Source organism: Seriola lalandi, unplaced genomic scaffold, assembly GCF_002814215.2.
Source record: "Seriola lalandi dorsalis isolate HSWRI2012SDOR001 ecotype SW California unplaced genomic scaffold, Sedor1 jcf7180002054736, whole genome shotgun sequence".
Taxonomy (NCBI): Eukaryota; Metazoa; Chordata; class Actinopteri; order Carangiformes; family Carangidae; genus Seriola; species Seriola lalandi.
This window is the reverse complement of record NW_019525289.1, coordinates 2604708-2622439: the sequence shown is the minus strand read 5'-3', so window position 1 is coordinate 2622439 and position 17732 is coordinate 2604708. Positions and strand designations below refer to the sequence as shown.

Sequence of the window (17732 nt, the reverse complement as noted above, 5' to 3'; positions counted from 1 at the left end):
TACGTGTTAAACAATAATTTATTAGTGACATTAAATGTGAGGAGATGTCAAATTACTTCTCACAGGAATTAAATGTGAGAAGTTTGGACTCAGTTGGTGTGACAACTCTCATCATAGCAACATAACTCTCTGTTCTCAGTGACAGAAACAACAGACCTGAGATTTAATTGGTCAAGCGGTGTGCTGACTAACTCGCTCACTACCTGGCTAAAAATATACAGACAAACTACATCAAAGGTACTGCTTAACTTCATTCTGCGAACCAACTGCCTGACGACCGATGGCTACAGACAGCCTACCTGTCTGCCTGGCAGGCTGGCAGGGGTATCAAACAACTGGCTGAACAAAATTTGGCTTGATCTCTACAGAGCAGCTGCTCTACATGAATGTGGACCTTCTGACCATCGTTCAGGCCGAAGAGTGGGCAGCCAAGAGGGCAAATCAGCTCAGTGGGCTGGGAGGGTCCTTTACTGCGCCTGTCAGCTTTGATCCAGAAGAACTTGTCTGACCTTTCCGCTTGCATGCAAACACACACAGACGACACTAAATCCCATGTCGGATATCACGAACAACAGTGGTTAACTAGGGAGAGCTGAGATGGGATAAAGAGATGGTCTGGTTTAGTTCTGGTTATTGGTTATGGCTGACAAGCACAGAATTAGGACAAAGGGCGCTGATGGTGAAGAGAGGAGGGCTCTACTTCTTCACGCAACTCAATAAACTGGGCTTCTGGTCAGATTAATTCTAATTTTCTGCTAATCTTAAATTGTAACAATGTAGAACTCTGTATGAAAGGGGCTTAAAAAGATGAAACCAGACCAAAGCAGTTAGTTTTGTATCAGCTCAACGATAACAAATTTCATTATTTACCCTAAGCTGTGTATGATTTTTCCAGATTCACATCCACAGTCACACCACCACTTATCGAATATAAACTGCCGTCAGGGTTCAGCTTCCACAGAAAGATGAAGTGTTACAACATCAAAAGATACAGACTGTGTTGAGTTTTCAATCAAGTATTCTTCTGTAAATAAAAAGTCTTAGAAACAAGTAAATAATTGGTTCAGTCTGGATGAGATCCCAGGATATTTGAGAGAGAAAATCTATCATGTTAAATCATGTTAAACTCAATAACATGCAAACTTGTCAGCGAGAAATAAGGAAGCTTAAGTTGTTGTAAGTATGTCATGTAATGTTTTTATATTTTAGGGAACCCTGCCTGAGAGACTTGGCTATTTGTTACAGCGCAAATAAAAATGTCAATAAAAACAAATCTCATTTGATAAATTGTGTAAATAAGTTGTGTAGTGTACCCTAATAAAAATAATAAGTGACTGGATATTATCTAACATGTAATTTAAATTCTGCATCATTTACTCCTACAACAGTTTTCCTGAAAAAATGTTCAGCCATGTACTCTATTTAAATACGGTCTAAGGTAATGAAACATGTATTAATTTTCAATCCTAAATAATGATCTTAGTAGCTGTTCTGTTTCAATTTTAAATCCTAATCAACCACTCAGAGACAATAGTCCATTACAGCTCATGGGATAATCAGATAATAGTTTATTGCTATTATTTTGAAATGCTACGTCAGTCTGAGGAATCACTTAAGAAAGTAACACAATGTTTAAATAGTCTGGGGACTTGTAGAGTAAAAGGATCTGTGTACCTGTGCATATAGTGTCAAAGTCAAATCCCCACCCCCAAAAAAGGCTGAGCTCCCTTTAGTCTTGTACCCTCAAATGTTCTGTCTCACACACACACACATACACACCCCATTTCAAGATGTCAGAGGATTACAGTATTTGTCCAACAAATTCCTCAGTACAACTACAGATTTCAACATCTGTTGTCTGCCTGGGGAAAACTCCACTGGAGACAATTAAAACTCAGACTAATCCAACTTCCTTCCTTTATTATCTCATTTAAGATGTAGATGGAGCTGATTTTATCCTCACATTGATCGAATATGCAGCGAGCGCAGTGCGTGCCTGGTCCAAAATGTAAATCACATGGTTTAAGCGGAGGAGTGCACCTGCTGTGTCAACTTTAAGTAACTGAATGGGAATAAAATCCCATTCGAAAAAAAAAAAGCCTCTTACTCCGGCATGGCATTTTCCCCTGGAATTTGCTTTATCCTATTCGTGGAGTTACTGATAACCGCAGTAATTACTTCACATAGCACATGTTTCAGCCACACAAGTGCCTCGGCTTGATCACGTATAATGTAGAGTGGTGAGGAAATGAAAAACATACGGCGGGTCACAACTGTAGTGGAAATTGCTGTGCTTCACTGTCTGTGGTCCAGGTTAAAAACCCTGGAGAGACTCAAACAAAAGAATCTTTGTTTGCTGCTGGGAACAGCTTCAAACAGCAGTATAATCCTGCCATGGGTCATGACTTACCATTAGCCCAGATTATAATTGCAGTAGCATTTCCTATAAGGTGCATTAAATTGAGATTCAGCAGAGACATGAACGAGGTTCAACACTTGAAATCATTCTCTACATCTGACAGAGTCTTCAAGGTTTCCTTCTCACTATGATACATTATACTGGTGCCAGTCTGTCGTGAAATATTCCTGACAAGCTAGTTAACTATTACACAATTTATAAACCTATAGGTTTTATCTTAAGTAGGCCTTGCAGAACCTGACATAAAAAAAGTATATACCTATAATACACTTTATACCTGCTATACTTTACGTTATTTACACTATGTGAGATGTTTTGGAGAAGTGTAAAGTGTTATAAAAATGTACAACTACGGCTGTACCTACTGTTAAAAGCAACAAACAAGTTTATTAACAGTCAATGGACTGTGGCTTCAAGTTCATTTAGTAAATGTTTAGGGGAAAGATACTTCACCAAACAGTTTTGTTTATTTTTTGTGTTGGACTTGGACTTATGTGTGCCTGTGTGTCTGCATGTGCGTCTGTGCATGAGAGAGTAAGGTGAGGTGGCTTGCGGCCATGCAGTAACTTTATTCTCCATTTCCTCTGAGCACGGCCTCATAGTAGGGGTCAGGTAACAAAACAGCATGGGCCTGCTAACAGGGTCAGAGCATTCAGTTAGGTCCTGACATGACACAACAGGATCTGTTTACCCTGCAGCAGGAAAACAAGACCAACCGCAGTGAGCACGCACATATGTGCGTCGTACAATAGGTGGATTCGCTTTGCAACTTGAGTGTAGGAAAAAAGTTATGTGTGTATGTAAGTTTCTTAAAATGCGTTCTTTTCTGTAACTGCAGACGGTTGGTGTTTGTCTTTGTTTGTCAAGGCTACAATAAGCTAATTCACTGTGCAGCGCAACAGTGTAATCAAGCACACATGTGCGCCTGGAAGGATCTTTAACGCCGTTCAACAGTGTGGTCTTTCTTCTGACTGGGATGAATCGTATGTTTTGTACCGTCTGTCCACGTTTACATGTGTTTGACCATTGCATGTGTGTTCAATTACAAGCATGTCTGCAGAGATGCAGCTTAAATCACTGGTTGAACTGTTGAAGTGTACTGAATGTGTGTGCGTCTGTAATGAATGTGTGTAAAACCACTATCATCCCTAAATAAAAAAAACGGAATTTGTGAATCAAGCAGCTTGGAAACATTGCAAGAACTTTGAGCTGCAACTCAAGATTATCTGATGATTATTTACTTGACTAGTCATTTAGTGCATAAAGGGCAGAAATAAAATTTAAAAAAATACTCATCGAAATTCCCCAGAGCCCAGGGTGACATCTTCATGTTTTTATATGTTTTCATATATTTGTCTGACCAGTAGTCTAAACTTTACTATAATGCAAGACGAGGAAAAGCACCAATTTCTTGTCACACTGGAGAAGTTGCAACCAGCAAATCGACTTATCAATTAATCAACTAATAGTTTCTGCTCTACAAGACATTTTCCTTTATTTTAGTATAATTGTCATATCTAGAATCCATCATTCAGCAATGTTTCCTGTTTCCTGAAAGTCAAATAATAAAAAATCTTTTTTTTTTTTTTTTTTTTTTTTTTTACACTGGTCAATTTTCAATTTTACCTGTGGTCTTGGGAAGTTTTATTAATCTAATATATCAACTGCTAATCAAGCATTTCCATGACTAATTAATGACTATTACAACCACAAAGTCTCTCCCTCACACACACTCACAGACACACAGAGAAACACAGAGGAACATAGACAGGTTAAATATAGGTTATGCGCAGCCTGAAGATATTGCTCACCGTCACTCTAATGGTGTATGTCCTCACATTAAGTCTCTCTGGAAGTTTTATTAGCTGCCTGTATCAAATTTTCCCTCTTACAGAGACACACACGGCCTAAGTGTTATGTATACATAAGAACATTCAGTTCTTGAGGTGTCCTACAATTACAGACTGGTGTGTTACTGTGTTGTGTTCATGGATGACGTGATGTTCACCTGAAAACAGTAGGAAATTATATACAAACACACACTCAGGGCTCACATTTACTAGTAGACACAAGAAGCCTAACTGGAACATATTTTAAGCCTATCCGTATCCCACCTTTCATTAGTAGAAACACTTTGATCTCACACGTCATTGCTTTTTTGTTTTGTTTTTTTGCTTTAATGTGAGATGGTGTGTTTGTGTGTGATCTCCTACCTCCGTCAGAGCATGAAGCTGTCCCTCGTGGACACACACTCCCTTGAACCTACAAAACAACACAAGACACGTAAAATGAAGGTATTGTTGAATAATGCAAGACAATTGTTGTTGATTTGTATAGAATGACTTAAATCTGTCTTATCTACTTCTTCACAATCTGAACAAAGGTGGAGTTTCCTAGTTCAATCACTTGCTCTGTAGGGTCAGAGTTTAGTTTAGATTAAAATAAGGTAGAAATGTCTTAACAAAACACCTGCATGGCCTTCTCTGCTGTTAAGAAAAAATGTGAAACTCCACTGGGCAAGACCACACAAGCCATTACTGCGAGACTGTCTATTAACAGAGGGAAAATAACAGCTCAGTTGGTTCATCAGCATTCCATCCATTTCTGCCTCCACCTTTCCCATCATTAGCAATAGAGAGAAATTGCCTTTTCGTTTAATGACAACACTACTACTACTACTACTACTACTTTTGACGAGGTTCATGAGCCCAAAGGTTGGAAAATATCTTTAACTCAGAGAGGACGCATGCACTCCTTCAAACAAAGTGAAACGATGTGAGTGTGTGTGTGTGTGTGTGTGTGTGTGTGTGCGTGTAAGTGCGTGCGTGTGTGTAGAGTAACATATGAAACAACTTTGCTCATGAGGAGCGCTGAAGGCCTCATAATTCAGGAGGCAATGAAAAGGTCAACTTTGTGGGTCCTTGTTAGATTTTAGCTAACAATGACCCCCTCAGTGCCTGCTTGTTAACACACAGACAGACACACAATCCACTCGGCATGCTCAACAAAGATGGCATTGTAAAAAGATACGGTGCATGTGTGTGTGCACAAATACACACACACAGATATTTACGCACATATGTGCACGTTCATAAACACACACTCTCCCACTTAGGAGCTCGGAGCAGAATGTCAATTTGAATGAAAGTGTTTACAACAAAAAGCAAGAACTACACTATTCTGGGGCATCGTAGTCAGTGTCAATGAAATTGCGTGGACTGGCTATAAAGTTTTATTTTGTCTTCTGACTTTTTATTTTCCAGTCATAAAGAACAAGGCTGTTTATTTTTATAGCGTCTGTTAGCTCAGTATAGCACAGAAGCAATTCACTGTGCTTTCCACAAGCTACAAACACAATAAAAAAGGAAATAAAATCAATTAAAAGGAATAAAATTAGAAAATAAAATACAAATAGACAAAAAATAACAACCACAAAAAAAAGTGGAAGTGCAGTAACAAGGTGTCCCAAATTCTAAAAGAGGACATAAATTGCAGAAGGGAAATGAATCAATTAAAGCCACAGAAGAACAACGAGCTACTAGCTGACCACTCCCACCAGATCTAAGAGACCTACTGGGTTTATATTCGTCAAGCATATGAAAGAGGCTGTTAACCGATTTCTAAATTAGCAGCAGCCATTTAAAACCTTTTCTAAAAGTAACTGGTGGGCATTTAACAGTGATAAAAAAAATGAAGAAAAAGTAATTTTGCATTCACGTCCAACCAATAACACATATCGGCATATCGGTTTAGGTTTTGGCATATTGAGTTTGACCAAAGATTAGACTGCCTGTGCTTTGGCTATTGAGGTGGAAAAGCCAATCAGCTCTCTATGCTTCATGAAGTCTCACCTCCACTTAACTGTGATTGGTCAGCTCACAAAACACAGCCATTATTATGCAGTGCTTCTAAAAAAATTGGTTTTCCATTAATGGTGTCTGCTAAAGCCAAAGTCTGAAAAATGTGAAAAGGAGACAACACTAAAACTGCAGGGCCACAGAACCAGGTGTAAGGGGCTCACACAGTATCATGCTATGTCCATTTTGTCAAAACAATTATTGACTAGGATCTCTACATTAAAAAAAAATGAATGTGATCATTCACAGCCTCGTCCTGTTCCCTTGTGATAGAACGGGTGCTCCTCGAGTTTTAGCCTGTAGGGCATCTGCTGCAGCTCTAACAGGAGCTGGCAGTTTAGAAAATCCATTGTTAATAGGCTCTGTGTTTGACACAGTTTCTAGCCAACCCCAGAGGAAACAGGTCACAACCACAGACTCATGAACAAGTGAGAGAGGAGGTAAAGGCAGAGGCAGACTATATGAGTAAATATAATTAATTTATAACCAAAGAGGCAAGCTTTACAGGAAATGACTAATATAATGTGTGACACTGTTTACACAGAAATAATGAGGATTTATTCTTCATTTATTATTAGCAGTTCCTGAGTGACCTAAACTGTTAAGCCTTAGAATAAGCCTATTGTGAATTTATGAAAGCGAGATTATTCCAAGTTATTACTGGCATCTTATTGTTGAATGTCTTATAATACACTGATACATAACAGGCCTTTTGGATTTGACCATTAGACATGCTAAAAGGAAATCACTACCAATAATCTCCCAGGGCTAATCATGTTTTACAAAGTAGCTCATATTACATGAAGAGTTAACTACAACAACAAAGTGGAGAATTATCACATTATTTTGCTTGCTTTGTCTAATGATTAACATAAATGCAGCTTTAAAGCTGCTTTCCCAATAGAAGAACAAACAAAAAACAAAATAAAATTCACACATTTTTAAGTCTGGCTTAAAATCTTTAGTAAGCTCCCCCCACTTGTTTAGATCAATAATTTATTCAGTTACCAACCTGAGTATGTTTGGATGTGAAAGCCGGTTCATTAGCTGGACCTCTCTCAACATGTTAGCTCTGTTGCTGCTGAGCTTGTTCATCTTTAGAGCCATAACTTGGTCTGAAGCTCGATGACGTACCTGGAAAACAGTCAAATGGTGCCACGTCTCAACATGCTGCAAGTACAGTCAAATACGACATGAACAATGGTTAAATCATTATGTATGAACTACACCGAACATAACCTTTATTTCGGATGGCTATAAAACTGGGATTGAAAATATGAACGTTTCATTCAACAGTAAATCAAAACTATTCTGTTTAATTTTCAGTTTGTGTTACTAACAATCACTTTAATAGCTTGAAACACTGCTCTTCTTTTAATGGTGACTGGAAAAAAAAACCTGTCTCGTGCAGCATTAAACAGAGTAAGCAGAAAAGGAAGGCAGCACATAAAAGAGAACTGAAATGAGGTCAGTCATTGCTGACCAGCCATGACAAAATAAATGTGTCAGTCCAGACCTGCACAATCAATTTTGTATTATGCTGCATTGGGATTTTGGTTTCCATCTAATCTAAAATTAAGTGAAGGCATCACTGTACCACCATCCATTCATCCATCCATTCATTGTTGACCTATCCCAGCATGCTTTGGGTGCAAGGCAAGCAAACACACTAGACAGGTCATGGCATAAAGACAGCACTGAAATCCTTCCTGCTGAAGTTTAAAACGATACATATGTTGCTTTAATATACCACTCGTGCAGTAAGATAATCTTGTTCTTCGAGTCGAGTAGAGTAACCGAGATGCACGTTTACATTATTTCTGACTAGGAACAAGCAGTATTATGTGTTCAGGAGTGAACTGAAATTCAAAGATTTTAATTTGGAGTAATTTACACACTGACTGACATGTACTCACCGAAAATAACTGCAGTCCATTTCTATTAAGTGAAAAGCCTTTAAAAGAGCACTTAGCACATTTAATCTCTGCATTGAAGCAGTAAAACAATACAATATATTTTTTAGTACTATTAAAGACCAGGAGCCAACGTGCATTACTTTTTCTTGCCCCAGTCACTGTCTTTGAAACAGAAAGGTGAACTCAGGCCGTCTTACAACCTGTTTCAGTGATGCCATGACACAAATTAATTACCAAGAATTCAAGTTCTTCTGAATGCACTCATGGTGCATGCAAATAGGAAATATCAACTAGCAAACCACAGTCAGCAGAACACCAGATGACTGAGCTGCTGCACACTGATCTATCTACCTACACGTGCTTACTCACTTCCTGACAGCAGAGACATATTTAGATCACAAAGCAGCTTTTAATCCAGTAGTTTGAAAAGACGAACTTGATCCTCCTGTGTATATAGGTAGGCATCGTCCAGCAACAAAGAGCCTATTCAAACATTATCAAGAGCTCCAGACAAAGAATACAGAACAGGAAGAAGCATCATACATACGTGCAAAAACACTTACTGTCACATCAGTGACATTGAGGGCTGTGGACATCATAAACATCATGACCATTTTAAAAGGATATTTCAATACTGCAAATTTCCACTACTGATATGCATCATTGTGGGGAACAGAAATGATGACATATGATTAGATATGATTATTTATATATCATTTGACAAAAAGTATGGAACATACTTTGGATAGACAGCTCTCCCAGGAAACAGCAGTTCAGACTAGGAAAATCCTGATAACTTTAATCTATGGAAATACGGTACCAAAGAGACTGTCAAACATATTCACTAAACAGTGGGCAGCTTTATGTCATCCTGACCATCTTCCATCATCACAGCCACAGCAGACCAGTGACAATGGAAGGCAGTATCACTTACATTAGGACGGACAACTCACCGATGGGACAAAGTCAATATGGAGTACATAGGAGGCGTTTACATTGAAAGTCAGTGAAATACACTGCTGGACAAAACTGTTGCTAGAGTGAAAACATCTCTCTATGTAGTGTGGAAAAATCATAAAGGATCACGCAGTCTGTTTCAGTTTAAGGGAGCTCTCTGTGTCTGTGTCTACTTCTCTCTCCCCATCTCATACATACAGACACAAAAATCTCTCTGTTCAAGTTCAAAGGAAGGGGCCTGGCTGAACGAGCCGACAGTCTCCGCCACAGGACAGCAGAAACAACAGATGGCCACTCCTGTGAAGGCCTCCTCCCCCCACATCCGTCTATCCTCCTCCAACCCCCCCCCCTTTTCTTCACTCTTCACATCCCCCCATCTGAATTTATCCCTGATCCCCCTCTTTCTCCTCGTAGCTGTGGCCTCCAACAAACCGTCATCCCCAATCCACATCTTCCCCCAGTAGTAGTACCATCTTTCTCTCCCACCTTCCTCTCTTGTCGCCCCCACCTTTTCCAACTCCGCCCTAGCGTGCTCTCCTCTGCGATATGTCTTTTCACCACTGCACATTTCTGGAAAACATACCCCCGGTGTCCTTGTCCTCTAAACCTTTTCTCCCTTTTCTCCTCCTCCCTTTTACCCCAGCTCTAGCAAAACCCTACATCACCCTCTTCTCCAAAACCTTGTCTGCCCCCATCCCTTATACTCACTCAACCCACATATTTCATCCTTTTCAACAGTCTTGCCATCCCAGCTCTCCACCATCAGAAGCTTTTTCCTCCTCCTCTTAGCCTCAACCTCTATCTCCATTAATGCTGCCGCCTTTTCATTTCATTCGTCCCGACTGAGCTTTTCATCAGCTCTCTGCCATTCCCTCCACTTCATTTCCACTCTCTTCTCTCTGCCTATGGATTCCTTTCTCACCTAGGAAAAAAATGTTGTTGACAGGGATTTCCCAAAAGGCCGAGGTGGTGCCTGACGTGGCAGCGTTCATGCAGCGAGTCAGAAGTTTACAGTGCTGTTGCCATTAAATTCCAATTTGAATCAATGCATAAATCAATAATTAGCTATTACAGCATCACATTGTGATGTTTGGCCTACATTTTCCACAATAATAAAGCTGTGTACACACATAGCTTTAAGCAGGTTCAACTCAGGCAAGATATACCAGACAACTTACAGCCTCTATCATAACTTTCCTGTTCAAACAATAAATGATTTGCTTCATGTGTATAGGTGTCTATAGGTGTATCCTATAGTGTTTTCTAGAGAGGAGAGACAGAATGTAACAGAATGTTTGGACAGCCTCTCTTCACTCCAGCATCAGCAAAATACTAAACCTGAAAAGTGTTTTTTCAAACACCGGCACACCAGCAAACTGACTGCTGTTTAAGCCAAAGTGTCCATATTTGTTTCACATACTGATACACGCTGTAAATGTGGATATATAATTAATTGAAACTGCTCACTGTTGTTTATTTGTGCTGCTCTGTGGTTCACTCATTTGCAGTGCTGTCTGTTATGAATAAGCTCCAGTGTTCAGGAAGCACACAATGGGTTGTTTTTGACAGCTGGCATACCCAGAATACAATGGGTGACAGTAAACAAATAACTTAATATGGGCTTCATATGGCTAATAAAAATAAATAAAAAAATATGCCTTGATTTACTCCACTACAGACCTTTCAAGTCGGCTCAGGCCATCCCTGACCAGATGCACAACACTCAAACATCACTAACAGCTGTCAGACACTATCAACAGTAACATCAATCAGCCCAAGCCCAAGTTACAGCCTGAAAGAGAGACACAATGGAAAATGAATGTCACCCCAGTTCACCAGTCCAATAGAGATCTACTGTTACATAGATGCACAGTACATGGTATACCATTGTGAGCTAAGCTCATATTGAAATTCCAATATTCACACAATGACAACAGAAACACAAATGCTTATAAATCATAATAATCCTTGTCAACTTTATTCTGTGTGTTAACCCTAAAGCTTGTACAGACTTGTACATATATGCAGAAAAGCTCTACTTATCTAGGTTAAACTGGGCCCTGCAAAGATCCCAGTGTCACGGTGGCCTTGATAATACATCTACCCAGAGGAAATGAAGAAAATGAAATTTCTCTTCTGATAGATGTTAATAACAGTTCATTTAGCAAAGCCAAACTAAAAACTCTAAATGCGCTTGTGTAACTCCCGTTCACATGCCTGGAGGGGGAAGGGACAAAGTAACAGGGTTAACAACCCCATATTTAAGTGATGTCTTTGAACTGATTGCAGCATAACTTGACCTAAAAATGTCCATGAAAGAGTCGTGAGTGAAGATCAAGATAGCCCAGAAACAATCGGTCTTTAACCCACCAAGCACATCAACTTGACAAGTCAAATCAAACGGAAAATAACTTTGGGTGTCATTTCTTCACTTATAAATGTGATTGTGTATTAGTGAGAGCCACGCACAACAAGTTCCCCTTTTTTTATTCTGATCCTGACCAGCGACATAAAAAAGACGTAACACATGAACATGAAATCAATAGTGAGGTCGAATGAGTATGTGTTATTTAAGGGACTGTCTAACCTATTATAAAACACACCAGATGGATGAATGAATGGAAGCATGGAATAAAAAGACACAGGAACACATCAAAAAGATAAAAAGGAACAGAAGGTGAAGTCAAGCCAAGGAGAGACTGAGGAAGTTCATAAAAGTGAAGAGAAGAAAATTATAAGAGCACATCACGAAGCAAGTAATAACTGATCTCCACACACCTTGAAGACATCAGAGAAGAATCCAGAGCCAATCCACTCACATGTGAAGTCATCAAGGCGTGTAAGACAGGAGAAGGCACTGATAAGGGCTCTGTAGGATGATGGCCACACCCTGCCCACCTGGAGAAGATATGAACAGACTAGTAAAAACAGGTCAAAATGGGTCTTTTATCTTATGTATATGCCCTCGGACCACTATTATAACTTTCTTGTTTGTGTGGAAAAAATGAAACACTAAACACTAGATATAAAGACTGATTTGCACCAGCATACACAGATTTTCCCAGTTCATTTTTGTGTCATAAGGCAACCAAACCACTCAACCCTCCAAATCCTAGGTATGTATCAATGCCTAAACAGATTGAAATAAATTGATCACCAGCATTAGCATTTGTTGAACCATTACTGTTCATTAGTGTTGCTCATTTATGCTGTAATTTGCATAGAAAAGACCCAGATGCAAAACCAATGTGTGTAAGAGTTGATTGAGGGACATGGCTAGCATGGACATAACCATGAACACATGACATAGCCATTTTCATTTGAACACTAACACTTACCAAAACAAAACCACTTTTAATCTCATGCATAAACTGAGCTTTCTGATTTTGCAGGCCAATCACTCTGCTGAGATCCACATTTTCACCAGAATGAGGCAAAAGTCAGTTGAGTTGTGGATCTTCAGTGATTCCTGGATGAACTGCATCATAAATTAATGCTTTATTATTGACAACTAGAGCTGAAGCAATCAATCATTTAGTCAATTACTCAATTGACAGACTATCTTGATAGATAAAACATTAAAAATGTGATGATCAATAGCTCAGTTTAGTTACTTTATTTAGTAAAGTTTTTTGGGGGGATTTGCTGATTTTGTTAGTCTTATATGATAATAAACTGAATATTTATGGGTTTATTAAGACTCAATAAAAATCATTAAATGGCACACAACTTACAACTGATTTTATCTCATGACTGTCCCAAACTGGAACCAACTCTGTCCAACCATATCTGATCAATCCTAATTACAATTATAATATGCCAAATGATTCTGTGTGTGTATCAGAACTGTTAATTTTTTTTTTCCCAATGTTCTTTCCATGCAAAGTAGTCAAGAAAGCCAAAACAGTCTAATCAATTATTAATACTTTGCTGAACTCTTTATACTTGTACAGGAACCCTGTATACTGTAATGTATGCCCTGCATCTTTGAAATGCATCCTACTCTTTAAAATAAAGAACAAAGACTGACCTGTGGAGATGGGCCCATGCCCATCTCGCCGACCCCTACCCCTCCGATACCGTCCCTGTCCTCACTGAGGCGTTCGGGTCGTGTAGGGAACCCAGCGATGGAATTGCGTTTATTCCGGTCCATGGTGATGTGAAAGATGGTGATACCAGTGAGGGTAATATGAGCCTTATTCTGTAATGTACCCACATGACAAGCGGACTAGATTGTTTAAACGGCGCCGAGGGCTCCACGGCAGAACAGGATTTACTCAGTTTGTGTCCTGGGATGAAATATGTCACACACATAGACTTCAGTTTTAAAATTTTGTTAAGGGCACCCCTGGTGACAAGCCCTGGCTGGGTCCAAGATGTTTCCTACTAGTCCAGTTCCTCACTGCTTGTAACTGAGGAGTCCACCAGGATGAGAAGGACTTCACATATTTGACAGATGTACAGTAAGTCCTTGGAGACCTAGAGAAAGTAAAGAGAAAAATGAATGAAGGGGCCTTTCATTGGTTTGAGACGCGTAAAGTAGCAGTGGTGGCTATTGTTCATAGATTTATGCCAAACAAACACTAAAATCAAAAAAACTAAATCTGTAAGCTATTCTTTCATTAAAGATTAAGGTGTTTAGCAGCAACTGTAGCAGTAGACTGTGTCTTGCCTAACGATGGATGAGACAAGCCACTATTGCTCAACAGGCCCAAATGTAATGGCTGTAATAGGGGCCGATTGTCCAATTATGGGAGATTAGCCAAGGAATAGCTCAGGTCCCGGACCTTTCTGCCATCCAAAACAAAATCAGCAGGGTACAAAGGGGAACAGGAAAGGAGGTCTGTGGCTAAAGGTCTTTTTTATACTTGTAAACAATGTGGCTTTCATATCTAACTTTTACTTGAGGCCAGAGGGAATATTTTTTTGACTTATAGAAAATGTCAAGTCTAGTTATAAATATTTCTTCCACATTAATCCAAAGAAAGATATAACAGTAGATTAAAACTAAAAACTGAAAAACACTCTCCCATCAATTTTGTTTTCCTTTGAAGAGAGCCTATGTATTTAATTGAGTAATTACCCCCTAAGTCTTAGTAACTACATGCAAGCTGATGCTAACGACAGCTGCATGAATAATCTATCTATAAACACTTTTCAACACTAGTGAATTTCCAGATTATATACTATATCATGATATATACTCAATTGACAGTTTCCTAAAACTGAATATTAAAACCGTAGATTAGCAGATTGACATTGCAATGCAAAACATTTCTCAGTTCCAGCCCCTTAATTGCAAGACTTCCTGCTTTTCTCTGTCTGACTGGACCGTTGGTAAAACAAAAAAAGTGACAACTGTGATGGGTATTTTTCACTACGGTTGCAGCCCTATTCTCACCCACTTTTGCTGTGTTACCACACTATCCTTTTTAATACTACAAAGCCTGCCATCGTGTATTCTGAGATTTCTGTCCACACACAGCATCAATATATTTCAGGAGCAATCAGAAATTTACTGTAATGTTTGTACACAGGACATAACCTGAATTATTCAGCAAAATGTGTTCCGGTAAATTGGGAGGCACAGCAGCAGTAGTAGGAAAGATGGAGACTTAAAATGAACACACTAAAGAGGTCTATTTTAAACCAAAGCAGAGGGTAACAAAAGTCAATCTTTGGCCCAGATGAGGTCTCATAAGATCAGATCCTAAAAACAGCATTGAGATGACACAGCCAGACTCTGCTCTGGTCCATTAGCATTACATCACAGACATTAGACTCTTTGAGCGTTACTGTGGACCTACTGGACAACTTCTGAGATCATTCTCTGTCCCAGCCACATCCTTAAAAGGCTTTTCATCCTCCTCTTTCTTTTTTCTCTCCAATGACACCTCATTTTCTGCCTTGTTGAAATGGTACGGCAAAAATAAAAGTGCCTGTGCCAAGAAAAATGCAAGCCACAAGTGCCAGGCCTAAGCCTTCCTATCCAATTTCAGTTGCTTTCCCATCCAAGAGCCAAAACAGAGACACACATTTCATCTATGTGGTTCTATCTGGGTAGACAAGAATAGGTCAGCATGTAAAATTCACCCTTGATACAAAACTAAAAGCCTCTGTAACCACACACCCACATCACTGGTTAAAGCAGCTTGATATTGACTAAACACAAACTTCCTACACTCACTAGTGATGCAATGATATTATGATGATGATAAATTGATGATAATAACTGCGTTATTCTACAAGCTACTGCAGGTGGGTAAAAACCAGTCTTCATTTTAAATGATCCTCACAGTCTAAAGCAGTATACTGACCACCAAAAAGAAGTTTTACACCCACCTCTGCTGTAAACATGAAAAACAGACATCATTCAAAATCACTCCACCAACAGACAGTCCAATTACAGGGAACACAACTCTAGCCACATACTATAAAATTACTTTATACCATTAAAAACAAGATCATATAACAGAGCCCTGTAATATTTCGCAACACGTTAATCCTCAGTGAACTATGCAGTTGGAAATCTTCATTAAAATGATTAGAAGAAAATGTAGGCCACCAGTGTTCATTACTATATTTGTTTCCAAAATATACCATGTTGCCTACATATCTGAAGGGCATGCACTTAAAACACCACACTAAAGAGACTATGCGTGGAAAAGGGTGGAATTTTAAAAGGCAGCCTTTTTTTGGTCTGTAAAATGTGGCCTGTTGGTACTCCAAAACAGATGGGACATCTCCAAAGCAGCTTCAGGCCAAATGTTTCAACAGTAGTTTGGGGGCTTGAACACTATCCAGCTGTGCCCCAGTGGATTACAGACTAATAGAAAATGTCAGCAATAAATCAAAGCTTAAGTGATGTTATAATGATAGGTTGAGCAAGGGTAAGAGTGTCTCTGAAGTGCAAGAGGTATTAAATGGGTGTGTGTGAAATGTGTCTGAGATCATTTGCTCGTGCCCATGCAAACAAATTTCAGCATTTAGTAATCTGCTAGCCTTTCTCCTATGAGCTACAGAGACAGCTGAGAGATCACTAAAAGAGCAATCTTTGTCAAGTATTTGTGCAAGGTCACATTCAACAAAAATGAATAGCAGCCTCTTATCTGACCACAATCTATTGTGGTTAACTGCCATGATATGTGAGCCGCTGCATACCTGTCATTCTTCAAGGGTTTAAAGTAATGAACAAGTCCATGGGGCAGACACCGTGGAAAAAAACTGACCATTATCTGGATACCATGGACAGCTAATGAGCCAACGCTGCCAAGAGACCTTGATGCAAGTTATATTAACCGATGGCAGTTAGGTGAAGAATTAGTAGCTAGTTGACCATGTTTAAATTGTTGGCAACACCAGGCAAAAAATGTAAACAAACCACAGCAGCAAGAGCTACTATTAGCTTTAACTCCTGGTTAAAGTTTAGCAGACTTACCTGTTATTCTTCCAAAGAGATGTTTGAAAGAAGAGTTCAAGCTGGGATCCATTTATCGAAAACGACAAGCTAACCCCCGAAACAGCAAAGTTTGTAACGCAGCTAGCTCAGTGACTAGCTCACTGGCTAGTTTGTCAACAAAACTCGAGCTAAACCAAGCGCTAACGTTGACAGACATTAGCCTGAGATCCACTACCAACACACACAAAACAAGAAGTTTTTCGTCGCAACGGTTGAAAAGTCCACATTTCCAAAGGCTGACTTCTCAAAGTAAACTCGAAGTCTGTTTCTGTTGTCCTTGTTTCCACAAAAGAGCAAAGTAAGATGGTTTTTTTTCTCTGTTTTGTACCGCCCGGGATAATATTTCAGACGCTTGTTGGTGTTTGACAGCTCTGTCGTCTCTTTGCTCTCACCCGAGCACTCCCACTGACCCAACCCACATTTGATTGGCAGGTCAATGAACCAATGAGCATGCGACTTTCTGAGCGTGCCTAACTTGTAGAAAACAAAATAAAGGACACGTTAAAAAATAACGATTAAAAATAAACCGAAACAAAACAAATTTAAAAGCTATTATTTTGTTGTGAATTTCAGTTCACATAAGAGATACTGGAGTTTAGCTATACAGAAAGTTAAAGGGATAGAGAGAATGAAATCATCATCATTTCTGGTAAATTAGTTTTGAAGTTAAACTTCAAGTTTATTTAGAAAGGCCTTCTACAAATTCAGTACATAGTGTTTTCGGGAAGGAAAAGGAGCCATACATTAACAAGGGAAAATAAAGAGAAAGGGCAAGAAGAAATCAAAACAGCACAAATGCAGAAGATGCAAATAAATTTCATATTGAGAACACTAAACTGACTGAAAAGGTCAAATTGGCAATATGAGTGCAATCTGTTGTTGGCTTAGTTTTTCACCTCACTCAAATATAATTTTTGACAAATGGCTTAAGCTTAGATTAGTTCAAACAATTGTGCGTTGGCGCAAACTCTTTCTGTAGTCTGTTTTAGGTAATGCAACCACAGCCACTGCTGCTTTTGTTAGATCCATCCCATGTTTATTGTGTCCATTGTGTGCCAAAGCCCTTTGATGTCCAACAAACTGGAGAACTTGAAGGCATAGTCTTTTTTGTTCTGTTTTTTTAT

General features: G+C 39.1%; 1 protein-coding gene across 1 annotated transcript in view; it reads right to left on the bottom strand.

Moving 5' to 3' along the window:
* Nucleotides 1–17022, bottom strand: part of tesk2 (testis associated actin remodelling kinase 2) — a 30155-nt gene extending 13133 nt beyond the window's left edge. Inside the window, exons 1-5 of the mRNA XM_023424436.2 lie at nt 16588–17022; nt 13180–13628; nt 11928–12047; nt 7289–7410; nt 4633–4681 (exon numbers count right to left, since the gene is read on the bottom strand). Of these exons, the coding sequence (XP_023280204.1) occupies nt 4633–4681; nt 7289–7410; nt 11928–12047; nt 13180–13302 (414 nt within the window). The 5' untranslated portion in view covers nt 13303–13628; nt 16588–17022. The remainder of the gene's footprint in view (nt 1–4632; nt 4682–7288; nt 7411–11927; nt 12048–13179; nt 13629–16587) is intronic.
* Nucleotides 17023–17732: the final 710 nt, after the last annotated feature.